We start from the raw sequence: 23,960 nt of genomic DNA, 5'->3' as shown, positions 1-23,960 counted from the left end.
GGCCTGGGACTGCCTAAGATAGACAGCAATGTACCTGTCATTGTTATAGATTTGGTTTCTGGAAATGCAGAAACAAAGTATCCTTCGTGGCATTTTTGAGTTAGTTATTAAAGGACCTTGATTTTTTCAAAGAGGTGGACTTTGCTAAGCCACCATCAGATTTCAGACCTATCTTCTTAAGTAGGATCAATGAGGCTCCAGGGAGACATCTGCTAAGAGAAGGGGGAGCCATGAAGACATTCTCTGCTCAAAACCATGACTTGTCCTGAAAGGAGGGTTTGGACCATGGGCTCTGGAGTCAGATGGATTGAGGTCATATCCCTGCTCTTCCACTTACTAGTTCTGTGACCTCAGATACTTTGTTTAACCTCTCTGGCAGTGTTACCTCATCCCTACAAATGGACACAATAACAGGGTTTTGTGAGAATTTAGGAGTTCAGAGATCTTTAGCATTGTTTTCCTCAGCTTAGCTCTCATTATTATTTTATATTATGTACTATCGCTTAGAATTTTCTCTTAGCCTAGTTCTCCCCCCCCACACACACACACACACTTGAAAGGGGGTCCAAATGGGAGAAGGGATGTGTGGAGGCAGAAGAAGATGCCATAAGATAAAAACAAAGATCTGCTTCAACATTATTTCACAAAAAGGAGAGAGAGAGAGACCTTCTCCCCATTATGCAACACAACCCACCCTCAGTGGGCTTCTGTGCACCACTGGGCAGTGTCCAGAGGCACTGAGATATTCACAGCAGAAGAGGTGGTGGGACCGGGGACCTGACAATGGGGGCAGGGGCTGGCAAAGAGGAATAAAATTAGATGTCACACTGCAACAACTGTCTCTGAGGCCTGAGCCCTCTTGAGACGCTGCCCGAAGGTACTCTGGATCATGGACAAGAACTGGGGAAGGGCTTCATAAGTTGCTAGAAATGTATTGCATCACCAAATGTTTTTTGCTTGTCTGTTACGCACCAGGTATTGTGTTGGCAATTGGCGACACAAAGATGAAGTTGACATTCCTGACTTCAAGTCCTTGTTTGGTTCAACCATGGGCCCAGACATTATTTAGATCTATGCAGAATTCAGAGGCTGCACAGACTCAGAGACTGTGACTGAACAGGGGACCGGGACCCACGGCTGGGGGGCATGAAGGAAAGATGAATGTAGGCATAATCAGGCGAGACGGGTGGTGGGTGGAGATTTCAGGTAGAGGGTGCTATCTAGCACAAGATAAGAACTTCTTGTTTTATATTTACATTTGCACCTCATAGCTAAGATCATCTGAAAATATTGATGGCATAAACAAAATAAACTCCTGATTTAAAATTGAACAGATCAACAATTATGTATGGCTTAAGCATTGAACTACTACTCCTAACATCACCTTTGCCGAAACGTCTTAATAATGACAAGAAAAACTTGTCTTTCTCAAGAAGCGGGGTTGCATTCCTTGGTGTCTGTGCACATAAGGAAGTAGAATGTGAAGAAAATTCCCAGTGCAAGACCAAGAGTAGGCGCGCTCCAACCCGACGCTGCACACGTGTCCGCCGGCCCCGCCTTCGCGCCCCGCCCCATCCAGTGTGTGCAGAGGTCCTCCAACACTCGCGAGAGCCCTCTCGGCTTCCACGTTTGCCACGTTCCAAAGGACCGGGATAGATTGGAAAGTAGCAAGCGGATCAAGCTCACAGACGGCTACGTGTTGCCAGAACAGCCCCAAGTCTGCAGGGGGCGGGGAAGCACAACATAGTTCCACCCCCTCATAGACGCCCTTGTGATAGGTTTTACCACCCGTCGCTCATCTTTCATGGGCGGGGAGAAGGCGGGGCTCGCCGGGAAGGGGCGTGGCCGAGGGCGGCGAGCAGCGCTCTCGCCTTTGGAGGGTGGCACAGGTCCGGCTCTCCGGAGGGTCGGGCGCGCGCAGACGCCACGCGGTTGAAAGTCCTCCGAGGCTCGGCGAGAGGTGCTGAGGTACTGGGGGCTGCTCCTGGAGCCGCGTCCTGCACCCAAGTTGCAGCACCCGCCGCCGTCAGCGGACCCCGTGTCCCCTGTGTCACCCACGCACTGAGGGAGTCCCGCACCCCTAGCCTGCTCCAGCGGTGTGCGCGATGGCTCCACGCAAGAATGCCAAGGGCGGCGGCGGCAACAGCAGCAGCAACAGCAGCAGCAGCAGCAGTGGTTCCAGCAGCAGCAGCAGCGGCGGCAGCAGCAGCAGCCCTGGGTCCCGGAGAGGTCAGAGGCGCTCGGGGCGGGGATCTGGGGCCGGGCCTGTTGGTGCGATCGGGCGGCGGAGATGCGTTCCCATCTCTCCAGGTCTCCCGGTGCGTCTCCTCCATCCTCCGAGTTGGCGCAGTTGGAGCGAGTAGAGGCCGCGCTTCGTGGGCCTGGCGGGCGGGCTGGAGGGGCCCGGCGAGCAGGGTCCGCGGCCTCGGCTTGGTCTCGTGAGCGAACCCCTGCTGGACTGATCCCTCACCTGCAGCGCGCAGCGGTGATGGAGGCTATTGATCAAGACAGCCTTGCCTTTTGTAGGCCTGAAGATGGGAGTAAGAGAAGCAATTTACCTTTGCCTTGAATATCTTGGGTAGTTTGGAAATGAGCCAAAGTCAGAGAACATAAATTCCTGCCAAATCAGCCGCTTCTAACAGCAACTCAAAGGTTATGGGAGGATGTGGAGTGTGCGGAGGGGAATAGTTTGAATGTTCCTGGAAATTATTTTAAATACCTTTGCCTTAATGTAGCTTTCTTAATATGCGTTCTGATTGCCTTTAAAGCATTAAAGAATACCACAGAATACTGAGTGAGCTTCTCTATTAGTTCCCATTGTCTTTTTTTAAGTTTATTGAATATTCACCTTTCTACTCCATGCACTTACCCACCAAAGAGAGAGGAAGCAGATGTTTTAAATCTGTTTCATCTCATATTTCAGTGGTTCACAGTTTCTTTTAAAATTCCTTGACTCAAGATATTGAGACTGCAATACACATGTATATTGAATGTGAGTTGTAAATGTTTTTTTTAAAATGATCATTTTGAAATGATTTAGACTGTTTCCTGAAGTCTACATGTAATATGTTTATATTTCTCAGGAAAATAAATCAGATAACTACATCCCTGATTCAAAGAATTATTTGTTTATCCCTATATGAAATTATCTTATTTATTTTCATGTGTCTTATTCTTCCTGTCTTATTCCCTCCTCTTGTTCATTCCTATTTACAACTTCTAGAACAGTCTTGGCCCTTAATAGGTGCTCAATAAATATTTGTTCAATGAATGAATGAATAAATTTAAATAGTGCAATTAAAGTTATTGCACTAATTTACATTCTGAGAACTAGTATTTGTATTGTCAATGGAAAAAGTTAGAAGTTCAAAGCAATCATATTAATTCACCTTTGACATAACAAAAATTTGTGTTCTTTTGTCATTTGACCTTAAATGCCAGTCAGTGACTTAAACAGTCAGAGGAGTAGATGAACTGGCTCAGGCACCTCTGGCTACTCTTTTTAAAAGTTTTAGGTGAGAAGAGACTTTGTGCTGCTTAAGGACCAACGGGGAGAGCTGGTGAACAAGACTTGGAAAGACTTTGGGGTTAATTATTTTCATAAGTGTCCTGTAGCTTTTTATAAGGGAATTGCATCTTTGTTTCTTTATTTTTTAATCGTTAGTAGAGAGTACTGATTGCACCCAAGGAAGTCATTTGATGTGGCCTGTTATTGGTAAGAATTAGCATTAGGAAATGTGTTGGATTGTGTTCCTACCCCCACTGAACTGTGCCAGTAATTAACTTGAACTTGAACCAGTCTTAACAGGCAGGTAATACATTTAGGAAACATTAGGACCTAAATGAATATATTCTGACTTTCATTTTAAGGCAGCCTCTGTCCATATTTGATATGGCCTCTGTCTATATCTACCACCTTTTAAGCATTTTACACATTGATTCCATAATTGTCATGAAACAATATGTAAAAGAGAATATATTAAAAAAAAGTACCAGTGTTATATAAAAACAAAACAGGCGAACAAAAACACCTCAATGCATTAAAAAAGTTGATATTGGAAATTGCATGTTATATAATGAGCATTCTTTTTTTTTTGCAGCCATTTTTTATTTTCAGTAAATACAGAGTTCTGACTGTGGGCCAGGTGGAGGACTCTGGACATGGAAATGAGGATTCTTTCAGTTGTAAACAGTTACACTGCTGTGTGGCAGTGTGATTTTATTTATTTTTTCTTGTAGCCAGATATACCACAAAGATGAAGCCAATTTCTCTTTTGTTGCTCTTTTTTGGGCCACTGAAGTATAGACATCCATGCCTAAACCATTTCCATCTGCTGGGGAAAGCATAGAAGCTGAGGAAGTTTGCCTGTGGCATTATAATGAGTCCCATTCTGTTCCCTCTGACCTTACAGATGAGGAAATTGATGTCCAGTTCATTAAAGATTGGTGTAGTTCTTGGAAATGCAACTAGTTAATGGAAGATTCGAGACTAGAACTCAAGTTTTCTGTTATTCATTTATTATACCACTGTTTGAATTTAAGTTGTCTAATTTGAAAATTTTTATGAGTGTTTTGGGGTTGCAGGTAGATTATTTTACATTTCCTTCTGGCGCTCTCTGTGGCACACTATACTAGTTATTTAGGAAAAGTGTGCCTTTTCTGGTTCATCAATTAAGTTGCCTCTGGCTAAAATTATGTTTGAAATAGTACGCTTGAAAATCTTTGTTTGAGATGTATAACGGCTCAAATAGTAACTTGTTTTTTGGTGTTTTGCATTGAAAGTCTGAATCTGATGAGGGCATGGGTCACATTCAACATTACTATTGCTTAATATTTTATATAAAAGTATGGAGTAAAAAGGACCCAGAGTTTTGAAGCATGCATTGTAAGGAAAAGGTGATAGTCTGGCCTTCTATTTATCATGGTGGTCATGTTGTTGAAAAGTGTTTTGAAACTGAAACTCTAGGGATTTATATAACACCTAGATTTTTAAAGCAAGTGCCTGCTTTTTCTTTTATTCAACTTAAATTGAAAACTGCTAACATCTAGTGTCCTATAGAGCTCAATTTTACTTGTTTCAGTTTTACTCTTTAAAATACAATAGACACATGAATAAATTGTACCTTTAATTTCCATATAAAAATTTGACTTGTATGGCCAGTTGGGACTAGAGGAAACCTCTTTCAGATTTATTGATTTGAAAATCTTTGGTTAAGCCTGACCAGATGGTGGCACAGTGGATAGAGCGTCGGACTGGGATGCAGAGGACCCAGGTTCGAGACCCCGAAGTCGCCAGCTTGAGCGTGGGCTCATCTGGTTTGAGCAAAAAGCTCACCAGCTTGGACCCAAGGTCGCTGGCTTGAGCAAGGGGTTACTTGGTCTGCTGTAGACTCACGGTCAAGGCACATATGAGAAAGCAATGAACAACTAAAGTGCCACAATAAGAAACTGATGATTGATGCTTCTCATCTCTCTGTTCTTGTCTGTCTGTCCCATCTATCCCTCTCTCTGATTCTTTCTCTGTCTCTGTAAAAAAAAAAAAAAAAAGAAAATCTTTGGTTAAGAAGGATCATGATAGTCCTGGCTGGGTGGCTCAGTCAATAAGGCATCTTCCCTGGCTCACCAAGGTCATGGGTTCGAACCCTGGGGGTAGGTCAGGACATTTACAAGAAGCAGTCAGTGAATACACAACTAAGTGGAATGACAAGAGGATGCTTCCCCACCTCCACCCCCAAGCTCAAATTAATGAAAAAAAATTTTTTTAAAGGATCATGATGTCCTTTTGGGCTCGTTTTGTAATACACTGACACTGGTGTATGTAATGTTTTTGTTTGTTTAGCTTTTCCCTTTTGAGTATCTTTCAATCTTTCCCTGTAGCTTTTAACATGTTACAGGGAAGTAACATCTGTTTATTTTATCTAATAGTATCCTGTGCTTCTCCATTGCCCTTTACCAGTAGGTGTCACTGTAGAACATTATTTCTTCCTTCAATCTGATGCTTCAGATTATGTAACACCAATTAGTTTGTGTGTGTGTTTGTTTTTTACTTAATCAGTCCTATACATACTCAAAACTATGGATGGACAACTACTTAAAAACTCGGCCACGGCTCTCAACAGCAGATTTTGAAATTTAATAGTAAAAGTTTTTTCCTACCTGCCTTATTTATTTTAGGCTTCTTTGATGTAGAATTAAATGCATTCATACACTATCTGTAAAATTTATACATTCGAAGATTCATTAGATGGGTAGTAATTATTTAGGAATTGTTTTCTTTTCTACCTTGTTATCTCTCAGCTTACTCGGTAAGGAACAATCAGTACACTACTGATTGCTTTCTGGCCTCCTTGAATGAACAGGCCTGGGTGAAGTTCCTTTCTGTGCCTGCTATCAGTTAGGACCAGGTGCTTAATCCTCTGTTTAGTCATTCTAGGATGAAAAGATGGGAAGGCCATTATTCTTCCAGTAAAGAACTGTGTGCTATTTTTGTGTTCAATGGGACAGCATTTTGTCCGCCCAGACAGATCATGTGAAACGAAGTAGTAAACAATGTTCTGAGGAAATTTTTGAACACATTTAAGAAAGACCAATCATATTAACCTATATTGAGCTTGGGAAGTAAAAGGAAAGATCTGTATTTTTAGTCTAGTTTTAAAATCATGTATCTCTGAGAGATTACTAGAAAATGAGAGGTCTTCACGTTCTGCTGATTACCAGTAGAATAGCTTTGATGAAGGCTTATGTGGGCTATCCTTCGTATTTTCAGTTAGTATTGGATATTTAACCCCATGAGCTTTCTTGTCCCAATAGAATAAACTTTTCTTTAGAAAGGCAATGTAGTTTGGGAGATAGTATTGACCTGGATTCATATCTCAGAACCGTGTGGCAAAGCATTAACGTTTTTCTAATCTTGGTTTCTTCAAGTGGAAAAATTATTCTCTACTTTTTATTCAGTTATGATAGCCCTAAAACCAATTTTATATGCTTCCTTGTTTTTAGATGTTTTCACTATATATAGTATTTCTGGAGAGTGAGTACAAAACTTTGGAGAATATAAGGATAATAGAGCTAAGTAGGCCATTCATTGTGTGCTTGAAATTTTGGATGATATAAAATAAATGTTTTGTTATATTATGTAGCATCTGCAAAATGGATGTTCTAGAGGTCATTTTTATATGTTGGCTTTGATTACCACTTGATACATTTCTGTTTCCCTCTGGGGATATGTAAGTATCCTATTTGCCCATCAACCTTCAAGTTGCTGATTTATTCTAATCCCTCTGAGGTCTGTAACATTATTTTATTTCACTAGAGCTCAGATACATTTGAGTCCTTTGTTGCTCTTCCAGCACACTGTTTTAACATCATGAAAATATGCAGCTTAGTTTGTGTCTTGGATACTTCTGCATCTCCTAAGTGATTTGACTTCGTTCTCTACTAGCGATTTTCAACCTTTTTCATCTCATGGAATACATTAACTACTGAAATTTTGTGACACACCAAAAAATATATTATTTGCAGATCTGACAAAAAATAGGTATAATTTTGATTCATTCAAACTAGATGGCTATTGTTGTATTGGCTGTTGTCTTTTTTTTTTTTTTTTGTATTTTTCCGAAGCTGGAAATGGGGAGGCAGTCAGACAGATTCCCACATGTGCCCGACCGGGATCCACCCGGCATGCCCACCAGGGGGCGATGCTCTGCCCATCTGGGGTGTCGCTCTGCCGCAATCAGAGCCATTCTAGCGCCTGAGGCAGAGGCCACAGAGCCATCCTCAGCGCCCGGACCAACTTTGCTCCAATGGAGCCTTGGCTGCAGGAGGGGAAGAGAGAGACAGATAGGAAGGAGAGGGGGAGGGGTGGAGAAGCAGATGGGCACTTCTCCTGTGTGCCCTGGCCGGGAATTGAACCCAGGACTCCCGCATGCCAGGCCGACGCTCTACCACTGAGCCACCCGGCCAGGGCCTGTCATTTTTTTATTTGAGAATCTAAAGGAAAAGATCAGTGCCCCTGACAAAAGAGTCAGGTATTAAATGTTTTACAAATTTTTGTGGCATACTGATTGAAAATCACTGTTCTATACCAAGATACATTTATTTTTAAAATTTTAACTTCCCATCAATAAAAGTTGTGTGTACGTAAAACCTTTCTACAACATACCCATATCTTTGGAGAGCCTCAACCATCTGTCTGGAGATGTGAGGTTGCCTTTGTTCCCTCATATATTCCAGTGCCTTCTACCCAGTGTCCCTTCAGCACTGTACACACAGTGTCATCTGTAGGGGGGAATGCAAGTGTGGAGTCTGGTCTTATAGTCCTGGCCATTTCTATTAGAGGACTCGAGATTGGATTTTTCATGTCTTCCTTCTCTTCTTTCCTGGGTACCTCTGGAGGGGTATATTCTTGATCCCAGTGCTTTCACCTTTTAACTTTTTTCTCTACTGGCAGTACTGGGAGTTGAGATGGTATTTTCTTTTCTTTTCTTTCTTTCTTTCTTTCTTTCTTTCTTTCTTTCTTTCTTTCTTTCTTTCTTCTTTCTTTCTTTCTTTCTTTCTCTCTCTCTTTCATTCTTTCTTTTGTTTCTTTTCTCTCTTTTCTTTCCTTTCTTTCATGAGAGGAGGGGAGATAGTGAGACAGACTACTTACTGCATGTGCCCCGACTGGGATCCACCTGGCAGGGGCCGATGCTGGCATCAACCAAGCTATCCTCAGCACCTGTAGCCACACTCAAACCAGTTTAGCCACTGCTGTGGGAGGAGAAGAGAGAGAGAAGGGGGAGAGACAGAGGGAGGGGAAGAGGAGCAGATGGTTGCTTCTCATGTGTACCCTGACTGGGGATCAACCCTGGATGTCTACACGCCAGGCCGATGCTCTGTCCACTGATTCAACCGGCCAGGGCCTCTATTAATTTAAAAATTTTACTTACTTTATATTCCTAAAATGAGAGTGCTTCAGGCATTTGAGTTGCATTTGATATTTGTTTTTCAGGGGTATATCTTGGTTACCTTTGGCTGATATGGTTCTTTTACTGGCAAACCACTGGAGGTAATTTAGTTCTGATCAGATTGATGATGTCTGAGGACAAATTTGCTTGAACTCAAAGGAAATTTTGAGCTCACTTTGGTGAATAAATCTTTGAACAATAGTTACGTAAGATCTTTTGAAGGGTCAGGCTGTTCCTTGGCCCGCGGTGAGTTCCAGGTGACTTGCCTGGTCATTCTGGCTGCAGTGTGACTGTCAACGTCTGTCGTAGATGCTCTCTCTGCTCTGATTTAGGGTATGAATAGAGTGGTGCCAGGCATAGTGGAGGAGGGGTGTCCAGTCAGAGTGGACGCCACTGTTGCTGGACTTGGAGAAATGCCAGCATTCCTTTTCATCCGATTTGAGTACATATTTAACCCAGTGATTCATTCTGTATGGAAACCAGCAAGCATATAAGTCTTAATATTAAAGGGGAGAATATTGTGTGATAAAATACTTTGATTCTATAACCAGTATTGTGTAACTGACTTTTCCATATTGTGTGCAGGTCTGGCAGCCTTGTCTGCCATTCCGCGTGCAGGCTCACTGCTGCTTTGTTGTTCTTTCCTGTCTGTAGCTTCTGCTTCTTGCTTGTTATACTGTTGATGTACATGATTTCCCTCTTAGCTCCCACACCTTGTTTTTAATTTCAGTTTTCCTGAAATGGTATTCTAGAAAGCCTGTTTGGTCTTAGGTTCACATCTAAGTTTTATTTAGGAGCAGTTGATTTATTTTTTTCTTACATGAAAATAAAAATCTGTGTTGTGTTTTTGAAAGACTTTAATATTAATTTCACTCCCCATTCTTTGAATCAAATCAGTTTGAATTAGATAGTTGTCACTTACTGAGTTTTAGAAATTATTTCATGCATTTTGGCAGTGAGTCTCTAACTTCTAGAATGAAACTATTTTTGTGTGATTCTCTTTAAAACCCTATTTAAAATATTACATACTTATGACCTAGAAATAGTTATAAGAGTAATGCAGTGAATACCCATATCTACCATACAGGTGAAGAAATAAAATTTGCCAAATTCTTGGGTTTTTTTCTCTCCTGTGTTATCCCTTCCCAATCACTTGTATATTTTGTGATAATAATAATTCTGTGTTTCTTTATAGTATGAAACATATAGAAACACAAATAATATTATCTAACGGTATGCTGCACATTATGTTATTTTATTTTTTTATTTTTCTACCAAGAACCACATCTTGATTTTATTTAGTATCACTTAAGTTTTCACTCAAGCAAGTGTGAAACCTGATAAATAATATTATTTACAGTATCTACTTTAACTGGACCTAAAATAAATAACTTGAAAACAAACGTGCATGTAAAATATATCGTTAAAAGCAATATATAGCCCTGGCCGGTTGGCTCCGTGGTAGAGCGTTGGCCGGGTTCGATTCCCAGTCAGGGCACACAGGAGAAGCGCCCATTTGCTTCTCCACCCCTCCCCCTCTCCTTCCTCTCTGTCTCTCTCTTCCCCTCCTGCAGCCAAGGCTCCATTGGAGCAAAGTTGGCCCGGGCGCTGGAGGATGGCTCTGTAGCCTCTGCCTCAGGTGCTAGAGTGGCTCTGGTTGCGGCAGAGCGACGCCCCCTGGTGGGCAGAGCATCGCCCCCTGGTGGGCATGCCGGGTGGATCCCAGTCGGGCGCATGCGGGAGTCTGACTGCCTCCCCGTTTCCAACTTCAGAAAACAAACAAACAAACAAAGCAATATATATGAAAACTGCTTAGGAAGTATCCCTCTGTATAGAAATATATATATATGTCTTTGGCATATTTTGACATTTTTATAAATAGGCTCACCCTTGGCATATTAGTTTTACTCCTCTTGTTTGAGTTCTACGAAACTCTAGCTCTCCGTTTTTATGCAGGAGTGGGTGAAAGTAGGTTTACAGTTGTGGGTACATGAAACAAAGTGTTTATTCTTGTATTATTATTTGTTAGTTACCGTATTATTTATGTCCACCCTTGTATATATAGTTCTTCCCTGTAGGAACATGACTCTTTTTGTTTAGCAGTCTGTTGACAAAGACCACATGGCTTATTTTTTTTTTGTTTGTTTGTTTGTTTTTAGACTGCTGCCCTAAATGCTCTTGTACCTGTCCATCTTTTGAAGTGTTTTTGGAGCATAATTCAGGATTGGAATTGTTGGGTCACAGGAAATACACCTACTCTTCCTGATCACCCTTGAGTTTACTAGTGAGGATAACCATTCCTGTTTCCTTTTCTGTGAATGACCTCTTTATATATTTTGCTTATTGCTCTGTTTCTGGTAAAGGGCTTCTTTCTCCCTATCTGGTTATTCACATTGTCATATTCTGTGGTATATTTTGTTGAACAAAATTTTTAGATTTTTAATAGATAAATGTATTTTACACTCCCACCAGCGTGTGGTAAGTTGTTTTACATCTGTACCAACAATTGGTGTTGTCAGTCTTTTTGATATTAGCCAATATAGTGTATGTTTTGTGGCTTCTCATTATATCATAGTTTAGAATTATGGCTAATGATGTCATGCACTTTTTCTTGTGCTTATTGGCCATATACATTATCTTCCTTTGTGAAATTTCTGTTTAGCTCTTTTACACATTTTTATTGCTTGTTTCACTTTTTGTTATTGAGCTATAATTTTTGTATAATCTGGATAGAAGTTCTTTACAGATAAGTATTGCAAATATGTCTTCTAATCTATGACTACCTTTTCATTTTCTTAATAGTATCTTTTGAAGTACAAATATTTTAAAGCTGATGTTTATATTATCTTATTTTATGCTTTTTCCTTCTTATTGGATTCAGGAAATCCATATTTCTAGGTTGAGAATTTTGTCAAATGTTTTCCCTCTAATCAAAATGACCATGTGGCTTTTTATGTTTATATTGTTAATATGGTAAATTACATGTATTGATGATTTGAATGTTAAATCATCTGGCATTCCTGAAATAAACCTCACTTGGTCATGATGAATTATCTTTTTTATATAGTGCCTTATTAATAGTTTCGCATCTTTGTTCAGGAGGGATGTGGGTCTATAATTTCCTTCCTCTCTTCCTCTTTTTCCTTTCTCCTCTATTCATCCCTCTCTCCTTCCTCCTCTTACTATGGATTATGATTACTACCCAATTTCTCTGCATATAAGTCTTATAATTTATAATAACAAACTTTCTAATTTAAAACCACTCATATTTCTGGGGGAAAAATCCAACCACGTGATACTACATATTTCTCGGTATTTTTAGATTAGTTTTGTTAGTATATTCATAAGAAAAATTGATTTGTAATTTTCTTTACTGGTTTGGTTATCAAGGTTATTTTCGCCACATAAATGAATTTAGGAAGATTTCTTCTTTGGGGGAGGTAGTCTTATAGGGTTAGTTCTTTGGCAGAATTCTTTTGAACTTTTTGCGATTCACTCACCATTAAAGAAGACATGGGTTAGGAAGGAGGGGAAATCACTTCGTTATCTAAATGTTTATATGACCATTTAAGTTTTCTGTTTCTTTTGAGTCAGGTTGGCTAGTTACATTTTGGTTTCTTTTTAGGCATATTACATTTATTAAAAATGTATTATTTGTTTCTGTCTTTGAATGTTTAAACTTACTGGTAAAAGTTGTTTATGGTTTTAGCTGTACCTCTTGTAAACAAAATATGGCTACTCTGCCTGCTGTTATCTTGCAATAAAATAAAATAATTTAAAAATATATGGATTCTTTACATTGTAGCTAGCTAGCTTTTAGATACAAGGAATATTTTTAGAGTTTATTAAAGTGAAAAGTCTTTATAAAATAGACTGGTGTTCTGAAGTCTGTGAGAATGAAAGCCATTGAATACTGGTGATGTGGTTGGATAGACTTGGTTTGGCGCCTACTTTCCTCTTGAAATGGTTATGACTAGTGCTGGGTGTATTACTTTGTTAAAAGTTGAACTTACTTTCTTTGTGAACAAAATATAATCTTATGTTCTGAAACTTTCTCATTTATTTGATTATGTTATGGGTTTAGCTGCTCAGTCTATTTAGATATAATCAGCAAATAAATACCCCTAGAGGCCTAGGGTACCTGACAGATATATTGTAAGACATAGTTACTGAAGGGCTCTGGCCTATATAATAGGTATAGTAGATTTATGTGCCAACATAGCCCAGTGTTTCAGTTACCTTTTGCTCTATAAGATTATGGTGGTAGGACATTTTTTCAGGTGAAATTAATATATATGAAGGTGCAAAGCTGAGAAGCAACTTGTATTTATTTTATTTTTCTAGAGGTAGGGCATTATTTGTATTAAGAAGTCCCCAAGGCAATTTTTAGAATTCTCTTTGATCAGTAAGATGGCTAAGTAAGAATAGAGTAAGACTAAGATAGAGCACAGTTCACTGGCTTAATGAAGTACTAATTTGGAGTAAACCTAAATTATGTACATTCAAGACTTTCCCCCTTGGCTGGTCCCTAGGCAAAGCCTCACAGTCTTTGTTTGTGATTAGTTGATTTTTTTTTTTTTAAGATTTTTTTTTTTTTTTTTCCTGAACCTGAAAACGGGGAGAGACAGACTCCCGCATGCGCCCGACCGGGATCCACCCGGCACGCCACCAGGGGCGACGCTCTGCCCACTAGGGGGTGATGTTCTGCCCCTCTGGGGTGTCGCTCTGCCGCGACCAGAGCCACTCTAGCGCCTGGGGCAGAGGCCAAGGAGCCATTCCCAGCGCCCGGGCCATCTTTGCTCCAATGGAGCCTTGGCTGCGGGAGGGGAAGAGAGAGAGAGGAAGGAGGGGAGGGGGGTGGAGAAGCAAATGGGCGCTTCTCCTATGTGCCCTGGCCGGGAATTTAACCCGGGTCCCCCGCACGCCAGGCCGACGCTCTACCGCTGAGCCAACCGGCCAGGGCTGTGATTAGTTGATTTTTACCCATGTTTTCACCACCAGCTCTTTAAATCATCAACTTCTTGAGCTCAGTGCCTTACTACTTCACATCCAATTTTGACTGATGACTTCTTCCCATTGTGAAGAGAAATCAGAGAACATCATTCAATAGTTGCTCATCTCTAGTGTGATGGATGGGGTTGGATTGTGAGTTGAATGACATTGGGAGATAACTGACATGAGATTGATTACCTCCCTAATGGGGAGACAGGGTCTAGGACATACAGTGGTGGCTAAAGCCAATGCAGTTGGGAATCTTGGAGAGATATGGTTCTAATTTGGATGTGGAAAGTTCACACCTGAGCTCATGAAAATAACTTTGATGTGTAGTTCAATAAAGCCCCTGTCCTTTCTTAGCCCAAGGAGGCCCAGTAGGATAGTGAGTGGAGACGAGCCGCTACCACAGTTAGAATTGAAATTTTTGGCATTCACAGCTATTATGGACCTTTCGGTCTCTACCTACCTAAAGAAAGAACAAAGGCTGGGGAAGGAACCCTGGGCTTGTCTGGGGGATGCCCTAAATGAGCATCACTTTTTCATGGACTGAGCCATCAGTTAGTTACCTTCTCCTGGAAACTCTTCTCCACCCTTTCACACCCCTTTTTTCAGTCTTTCTCATTTAATCTAAAACAAAACAAAAAACACAAAATCCTCTTCTACTCTGCTTACTCTATCCAGCCAAATATTACAAATGATTAATACAGGCTCATTTTCTTTTCTCCTTCACGTCAGGTCTTTCTGGCGAGAGTCAACAGAGAGAGACTACCTCAATCCCAAATCCACTGGGCTCTTCTTGTTCCTTTACTATATCTGCTCCCTAAATGGCAGGCTTCCCAGGCTTCCCTGCTTGGCCTTGCTCCAGCACCATGCTACACAACACTCTTTAACAGCTATCTACTGATGGCCCCAATTCTAAAGTGCTCCTGAGCTATCAACTTAAGTAATAACAATAATGATAAGGCAAAAATATAGCTACCACATACTGAGTGCTAACTCTATGTCAGACATTGTATACTTCTTTGTGTTTTTGCATTTAAATTATAGTAATTCTTTAAATTTTCTTTTTTTTTTTTCAGAGACAGAGAGAGAGTCAGAGAGAGGGATAGACAGGGACAGACAGACGGGAATGGAGAGATGAGAAGCATCAATCATTAGTTTTTCGTTGCACGTTGCGAAACCTTAGTTGTTCATTGATTGCTTTCTCATATGTGCCTTGACCGCAGGCTTTTGGCAGACTGAGAACCCCTTGCTCAAGCCAGCGACCTTGGGTCCAAGCTGGTGAGATTTGCTCGAACCATATGAGCCCCTGCTCAAGCTGGCGACCTCGGGGTCTCAAACCTGGGTCCTCTGCATCCCAGTTCGATGCTCTATCCACTGTGCCACTGCCTGGTCAGGCTCTAAATTCTCTTTTGTATATGAAGAAATGGAAGTTAAATTTGTCTAAGCTCATGGATTTAGGACAATTCAGAACAGAGTTTAGATCCCAGTTTTGACTTAAGGTACTTTAGTTGAACATTTTAGATTCTCATTTGTTGCTTAGATTACTCATAACTGATTCCATTTCATCCTTTTGTCATACTGTCTTCATAAAGTGGCAATTAGATCATGTTCACTTCTTTATTTTGAAAACCTCAAGTCGTTCCCCAAGTACTCACGATAGGGTTTAAATTTCTCAGCATGAGCTAGGTTACCCTCTCTAGCCATCCTCTGCCTCTCCCTCTTTATATTTATATTAATTGAGCCATATTAAATCACTTTCTGTAGTCTCTGTGTTTGCACATGCTGTTTTTTTTTTCTAGGACAGCTTCTCGCTTTCCCTTTCCTGGTGTGACTCCTATGTGTCCTTCAGATTTAACTTCCTCATCAGCTCTTCCTGCTGCTCCCTTCATCATCTTACCATAGACTAGGTTTCTACTCCCCAGCTCGTAGCACCCTCTTCGTATCACTGTTTTAGCATCCTCATGCATTTACTGGCTCCTTCAGAGATGAAAGTGTGACCCAATCATATCAGACAACAAAATATCATCAGACCTCATTAGAGTTGGGACAGTTACTCCTTATGTTTGATACAGTAAATGCCCTGTTTTGTTTTCTTTTTATTTCCAGTGCTTAAATGTTTGTTTGGACTTAGTAGATACTCAGTAAATGTTGGAATGAACAAATACTGGTAAAAAGTTTTCTAGTAGACCAAAACGGCATTGAGGGTAGGAGCTGTGTTTTGGTGTCTTCTACACTACCTTCAGTGTGGTAAGTGCTCAAAAAGTAAGTTGCATGGTGGATTTTTTAGGTTTCTATTATGGACAAGAACACAGGCCAGAAAGTCCTGTTGATTATAAATGTTGAAACTAAGAAATAAACAGTAAAATTATTAGGGATGCATATATTTGATTGATGGAGAGAATTATTTAACTAGATAAGCCCTTTACTGGGAACTGTTTAGACATAGCACTAGTAGTTTCAACAAAGTAGCTTTTGGAGTTATACATATAGGAAGCTATTCTGAAAACATGAGAGGTATTCCTCAGTCTCATTTGTAGTTTGTTCATTCTGATTGGGAAGAAGGTTGGGTAGAAACTTTATTCTGTATTTTGTGAAATTGGAAAAGCTCTGCTTGCTTTGGAAGATTTTGATTTTTTTATTTTTTAAATATGACTCAGAAATATATTAAATTTGTTTATGTAAATACTGTAATACTACTAAGTTTTTCTTCCTCTTTTTGGTTTTGGTTTTTAAAATTCCTTGGTAAGAGTGATGAGTATTTCCTTTTTGACTTAAGACTAAAATTTGCCAATTTTGATTAAAAAAATAAAATTGTGCCTGACCAGGCGGTGGTACAGTGGATAGAGCATCCCACTGGGACACAGAGGACCCAGGTTCACAACCTCGAGGTCGTCGGCTTGAGCGTGGGCTCATCTGGCTTGAGTATGGGCTCACCAGCTTGAGTGTGGGGTCGTCGGCTTGAGCATGGGATCATAAACATGACCCCATGGTCGCTGGTTGAGCCCAAAGGTTGCTGGCTTCAAGTCCAAGGTCGCTGGCTTGAGAAAAGGGTTACTCACTCTGCTCTAACACCCCCAGTCAAGGCACATATGAGAAAGCAATCAATGAACAACTAAAGAACCACAACGAATAACTGATACTTTTCATCTGTCTCCCTTCCTTTCTGTCTGTCCTTGTCTGGTCTGTCCCTCTCTCTCAGACTCTGTCTCTGTCTCTCTCTCTCTCTCTCTCTCACACACACACACACACACACACACTATATATATATAAATAAAATTGTGAGGTGAAAAGTGCTAACATTTATAAAGAAGAGTTTAGATTGTGCCTTAGTATGCTATATCTTTAAAATACAAGATTATGATGCTTCCCAAATGAATATTTTTATCCATATTGTCCTATATGCCCTTTACCCTCACATAGCCAAAGTGAAATTTTATTTTATTTTAATTAATTTTATTTAAATTTGAATTTGTTTTTCTCTCACACCAGATTATAAAGTAGGAGACCTCCCTTGTTCATTGCTGTAGCACAGGGTAGGGGTTTCAGAAGTGTTTGTTGAATGAATAAATATGCAGATATGTGAAAATAACTGGGGACGCTATTTAAAATTTACCACCTTGTGATTTTTATTTCTATCTTACCGAGTTGAACGCATTTTGTTTTGCTGATCTGGCATATGTTGACAAGAAATGTTCTATTTGGGGCAATGCTTTTATCCAGGATGGTATGAAAATTTTTAAACCACAGATAAGGGAGAGGCCATGCCTGGTTAGGACAGTGCCTGCAACACATAGGAGTGTTGGTTCCTGAACTGGAGCTTCTCTGTAATTTGCATAAAGTTGTGTGACTTCAGCTGTTTTAACTAGTCCGATCTTTTGGTGGTCATACTCCTTGGAACCTTCAGCAGCAGACTAGATTATTCCAGAGCATAGCCAAGAGACCCGCATTTGAAACAGTAGGACAGTGGAGCACTTGAAGCCTGTTATTCTGGATGACGTCATCCAGGGGAAAGGGAGTACAGTACCTTCACTGAGGCTGGAGCTGAGGGAGGGGTTGTGGAGGGTGCTTAGAGCCAAATGAGCCAATGAGGGCAGGGCTAGGGACCATCTCTGAACATTCGACCATGCCCATCACTTGGTTTTGAACTGGGGTGGGGTTGGGAGGAAAAGGACACAAATTTGGGGTGGGAATGAGTTGTGGAAGCTGATGAGGCTCTACCTGTAGCTCTCCTGGCCATTTCTATCTCACTCAGAACCAGCCTGACCTCCATTGCTGTGTGGTTTTTTTTTTTGTGTGTGTTTTTTTTGCATTTTTCTGAAGCTGGAAACAGGGAGAGACAGTCAGACAGACTCCCGCATGCGCCCGACCGGGATCCACCCGGCACGCCCACCAGGGGGCGACGCTCTGCCCATCCTGGGCGTCGCCATGTTGCGACCAGAGCCACTCTAGCGCCTGGGGCAGAGGCCACAGAGCCATCCCCAGCGCCCGGGCCATCTTTGCTCCAATGGAGCCTTGGCTGCGGGAGGGGAAGAGAGAGACAGAGAGGAAGGCGCGGCGGAGGGGTGGAGAAGCAAATGGGCGCTTCTCCTATGTGCCCTGGCCGGGAATCGAACCCGGGTCCTCCGCACGCTAGGCCGACGCTCTACCGCTGAGCCAACCGGCCAGGGCCTTGTGTGGTTTTGTTTTTAAAATACTCTGTATATGTTAGATTGGCTTTACCACTTAGGTGGGCAAAAAAAATTACATGTACATTTTAGGCCATTGTGGGAACACCGTGTAAATGTCCAGTGGGTTATTGTGAGCTTACTGTGTTCCAGGCTTTGTGCCCAATGGGGAGGGAATCCAGCGCTTGTCTAGCACCAGCCTCTGGGATGATCGCTGACCTGTGGGCTCAGAGCAGTGAGTGTTGCTGAGTGAATGAGGTGGGCACGCCATGCAGTGGGGAGACAATGACCAATGGAAGAAGTTCTCCATGACTCTCAAAACTACAGGCCAGCTAAAGGTTCCTGGGGGACTAGTGTTTGGGGAAACATGAAAGAAGAGGTGGCCGAGAAGCTCGAGGGACAAATGGCCCCCTTTTATTAAGAAAAGAGAGGTAAACTCAGGGCAGCTGTAAACTGATGTCTCATTATAATACTAGGCAAATTCTAGCACTATAAATTATTTTTAAGTACTTAGAAAAGAAGGCCATGAACACTAGAAGACAATACCGGTCTACTAAATACAGGTTTATTTAAAAAACAAAAACTAGGCATTTAGAAAAGCTTTCTAGACTAAGTGGTCAGGATATAACCTTGTCGTTTTTCCTTTTCAAGGAAACCATCTCTGAAAATCCCCCTGTGCCTGAAATGGTAGAACGTTGGTTATGTCATCTGGTTTAACTTAGAGTTGACTGCAGAACTCTACCCCCAGAGGGCTGCTCTAATGGTCTGAGGCTGACTGCAAGCCCAGTTATGCTTATTACATCTGTGTGTGGCACGAGGCTACCAGGGAGCAGTGGTAGAAAGGAAGGCCTGCCCTGCAGGAGGACGGCCTGGCTGGGGGTGGGCTTCACAGGGTTAGGTAGCACTGTGCAGAGGAACTCACTGTTGAGGATGATCTGGGAGAGGCTTGAAGAAGTTTTTGTTTGTTTTTTTTCCAGAAAACCTAGTGTTTTGTTTGGTTTGGTTTTTTAATTGCTTGCAGTCTCCGAGGGAGTCGCCTGCATGACGTGGCTGGCGAAGAATCTCCAGTCTGAGTGCTGTTAGTGACCAGAGTGAGGGAAGTGGAAATCACGGTCAGTCTGGCATTGTGGTCTCAGTTGTGGGGGCCGTGTGTTCGGGGACAGTGATGGAGACTGCTCGGAGTGAATGAGCTTTTGGATGAGGTCCTTGAGTTGAAGGTGTATTAACCATAATGTCCGAGTGTCCTGAAAACCCTGGGGATGGCTGGCCCGCACTGGAGAGTCCTCTGAGGGGACATTAGCTTCTCCAGGTGTTTGAATGGCTTCCAGGTGGTAGAGAAGTTAGGTTTATATTTCCCGGTCACTTTGAGGTGAAAATCAGGGTAGCCCATGGAAAATATCCAGCAAGCAGATGGAAATACATGAACTCAACTTGCATGAAGGGGAAGTCAAGTGGAGACAGTTTTCCATTTGGGTTTTAACATGTTTGAGACCAGAGGCTGACTTGTGTTCTTTGCATTATTGCTGGGTTTAGAACTTGAGCCTTGACTACTATTATGTTCTTTTTTAAAGCCAGTTTGAGTTTTGTTTTTATTTTTGTATTTTTCCAATTTTTTTTTGTTTTGAAACTTTCAAACCTATGTAACAACAAAAAGATTTGTGCGTTGAAAGACCTGTGTGTACTGTTCACCTGGATTTACTATTAGCTTTTGGTCACATCTGCTCTCTTTTTGTGTGTATCTGCCTTTCTTTCTCTCTCTCTCTCTCTCTGGAACTCTTTAAGAGTAAGTTGTAGTCATCATGACAGCTTAACTCAACTACTTTTCCATGTATCTCATAAGGACAAGGACATTCTCTGACATAACCACAATAGAGTTCTCAAAACCAAGAAATTTAATATCAGTATTGTCTAATTCACTCCATAGCCAGGTTTCTTAAGCTGTCTCTAGAAGCATCATTAAAGCATCTTTTTAAAACTTATCCCAAATCTAATCATGAATTAAATTGGCAGTTGTTAATATTTTAAGTGCTTAGCCTTATCCTATCTGATTCTTTAGAATGGGTCTGGAAATCTGTATTTTTATAACTTTTAAAAAAAAATTTCCGAAGTGAGAAGCATGCGGGGGTGGTGGTGGTGGGGGAGTCAGATAGACAGACTCCTGCATGCACCCAACCGGGATCCACCAAGCATACTCACCAGGGGGCGATGTTTGGCCCCTCTGGGGTGTTGCTCTGCTGTAGTCGGAGCCATTCTAGCGCCTGAGGCGGAGGCCATGGAGCCATCCTCAGCACCGGGGCTAACTTTGCTCTAATGGAGCCTTGGCTGCAGGAGCAGAAGAGAGAGACAGAGAGGAAGGAGAGGGGGAGGGGTGGAGAAGCAGGTGGGCACTTCTCCTGTGTGCCCTGGCTGGGGATTGAACCCAGAACATCCGCACGCCAGGCCGATGCTCTACCACTGAGCCAACCAGCCAGGGCTTTTTCTAACTTTTTAATTAGAAAGAAATTCCGACCTTTAAGATAGTTACAAAAAAGATTTTTTTTTTTTTTTTTGGCATTTTTCTGAAGCTGGAAACAGGGAGAGACAGTCAGACAGACTCCCGCATGCGCCCGACCGAGATCTACCCGGCACACCCACCAGGGGTGACGCTCTGCCCACCAGGGGGCGATGCTCTGCCCATCCTGGGCATCGCCATGTTGCGACCAGAGCCACTCTAGCGCCTGAGGCAGAGGCCACAGAGCCATCCCCAGCGCCCGGGCCATCTTTGCTCCAATGGAGCCTTGGCTGCGGGAGGGGAAGAGAGAGACAGAGAGGAAGGCGCGGCAGAGGGGTGGAGAAGCAAATGGGCGCTTCTCCTGTGTGCCCTGGCCGGGAATCGAACCCAGGTCCTCCGCATGCTAGGCCGACGCTCTACCGCTGAGCCAACCGGCCAGGGCCTACAAAAAAGATTTTTTATTCACTGGTTATTAATATTTTGATGTCTTTGCCTTCTGTTTGTCTCTTTCTCTCTATACACACACACACCATTTTATTTATTCATTTTGCTGCTAAATCACTTGAAAATTAAATCATGGTAATTTGCCCTTGAATTCTTCAGTATGTTTTTCCTAAGAGCAAGGATATGCTACAAAACCACAAACAATTCTCATGCTCAGGAAATTTAAGACTGCCACGGTGTTGTTACCTAATATTAAGTCCACATTCAGATTTTCCAAGTTTATTCTAATAATGTTCTTTAACTCTCCAACCCACCCTTGAATTTTTTGATGTTTCTCTTACAAAAGGATTTTTAAAATTAAATTAGATTTTTTTTTTCTCCGCAAAGACTCACAGGGAAAGTATGTGCCTTTCCTCTAAAATATGTCTGCTGCTTTTTATGATTTTTCTAAAGATTGTATGAGGTTGATAAGGTGAAACTCATAGTAAAAAGAAGTTTGTTTTTGGATTTCTTCTCATTACAACAGTCTACTGATTTAAATTTCTGAGTCATGAAAAGTTGAGGGGAAACATACACATAAAAACAAGGAAATTCCAGCCCTGGCCGGTTGGCTCAGTGGTAGAGTGTCGGCCTGGCGTGCGGGGGGCCCGGGTTCGATTCCTGGCCAGGGCACATAGGAGAAGCACCCATTTGCTTCTCCACCCCCCACCCCCTCCTTCCTCTCTGTCTCTCTCTTCCCCTCCCGCAGCCAAGGCTCCATTGGAGCAAGGATGGCCCGGGCGCTGGTGATGGCTCCTTGGCCTCTGCCCCAGGCCCCGGAGGAGCAGAGCATCGCCCCCTGGTGGGCAGAGCATCGCCCCCTGGTAGGCGTGCCGGGTCGATCCCAGTCGGGCGCATGCGGGAGTCTGTCTGACTGTCTCTCCCCGTTTCCAGCTTCAGAAAAATAAAAAAGAAACAAAACAAAACAAAACAAAAAAAACAAGGAAATTCCTTCTTGAAAGAAGTCGAAGGGTTCTGTGTTGGCAGGGCGTTGGGTGCTGGAGGAACTATATTCCATCCAGTTGAACTTGAGGGGAAGATAACTGGCTTAGAAAATTTTTGTGAGTCATCATAGCTAATGAAAATATTTCTAAAAATAGCTTATCTTTTTTTTTTTTTTTTGACAGAGTCAGAAAGAGGGATAGATAGGGACAGACAGGAAGGGAAAGAGATGAGAAACATCAGTTTTTTGTTGCAGCACTTGAGTTGTTCATTGATTGCTTTCTCATATGTGCCTTGACCGCGGGCCTTCAGAAGACTGAGTAACCCCTTGCTCGAGCCAGCAACCTTGGGTCCAGGCTGGTGAGCTTTGTTCAAACCAGATGAACCCGTGCTCAAGGTGGCAACCTTGGGGTCTTGAACCTGCGTCCTCCACTTCCCAGTCTGACGCAATAGTTTTTCCTCTTGAGTTTACTCTCTTTGATACCCACACTAATAGACATTTAGTTGACATACTGGCCTTTGATTTCATGACCTTCCTTTTCGGTGGCAGCGTTTGAAACAATAATGGGCTTCTGTTAGTGATAGCATGTCACAGATTCAACGATTGTGTGCAGATGCTGAAGTAGATATCATAGTTCAGAATATGAAGCATGTAAATAAACCCTATTATGCGTTAAGTAACATTTTCCACTTTGGGGATATATTTAAAAATATATGGACATCATCAAACTTAAAAACTTGTACCTATCAAAAGATGCTTTAAACCTGATTGGTGGTGGTGCAGTGGATAAAACATAGATCTGGAGTGCAAAGTCACCAGTTTGAGACCCAACGTCACCGGCTTGAGCCCAAAATCACAGGTTCAATCCCTGGTCAAGGGAAGCAATCAATGCATGCATAACTATGGAATGAGTTGATGCTTCTCTCTCTCTTTCTCTCTGTCTCTTCCTCTCTCTTTTCTTTCCTCTTTTTTCCTCTCTCTTTCTCTTCCCTTCCCTTCCACTGTATATATATATAAACATGGCTGGTTGGCTCAGTGGATAAAGTGTCAGCCCAGTGTGTGGACATCCTCATCCCAGGTTTGATCCCCGGTCTGGGTACCCATGAGAAGCGACCATCTGCTTCTCTTCCCTTCTCTTTCTCCCTTTTTCCCTCTTCCTCTCCCACAGCCAGTGGTTCAATTGGCCTGAGTGTGTCCCCTGGCACTGAGGATAGCTCAGTTGGTTTGAGCAGTGGCCCCAAGACAGGGGTTGCTGGGTGGATCCCGGTCAGGGTGCATGCAGGAGTATGTCTCACTATCTCCCCTCTTCTCACTTAAAAAATAAATAAAAATACTTTTAAAAAATGATGCTTTAAGAAAATGAATAAGAAATGCATAGCCTGGGAGAACATTTGTAACACTTATATCTGTTGAAGGACAGGTGTCTAGGAAATACA

General features: G+C 42.1%; 1 protein-coding gene across 8 annotated transcripts in view; it reads left to right on the top strand.

The window, feature by feature from the left end:
• The first annotated feature begins 1,825 nt into the window (after positions 1 to 1,825).
• ASPH (aspartate beta-hydroxylase) overlaps positions 1,826 to 23,960 on the top strand; it is a 251,987-nt gene continuing 229,852 nt past the window's right edge. For 2 of the 8 annotated variants that reach the window (XM_066266193.1, XM_066266192.1), the window contains exon 1: positions 1,830 to 2,229. In XM_066266193.1, coding sequence (XP_066122290.1) covers positions 2,106 to 2,229 — 124 coding nt within the window. In that variant the 5' untranslated portion in view covers positions 1,830 to 2,105. Of the gene's footprint in view, positions 2,230 to 23,960 lie in introns of all 8 variants that reach the window. The other 6 variants (XM_066266201.1, XM_066266194.1, XM_066266197.1 and 3 more) reach the window with 5 other exon arrangements.

This window comes from Saccopteryx bilineata, chromosome 3 (assembly GCF_036850765.1).
Source record: "Saccopteryx bilineata isolate mSacBil1 chromosome 3, mSacBil1_pri_phased_curated, whole genome shotgun sequence".
Classification (NCBI taxonomy): Eukaryota; Metazoa; Chordata; class Mammalia; order Chiroptera; family Emballonuridae; genus Saccopteryx; species Saccopteryx bilineata.
This window is presented reverse-complemented; position numbering and strand designations above follow the sequence as displayed.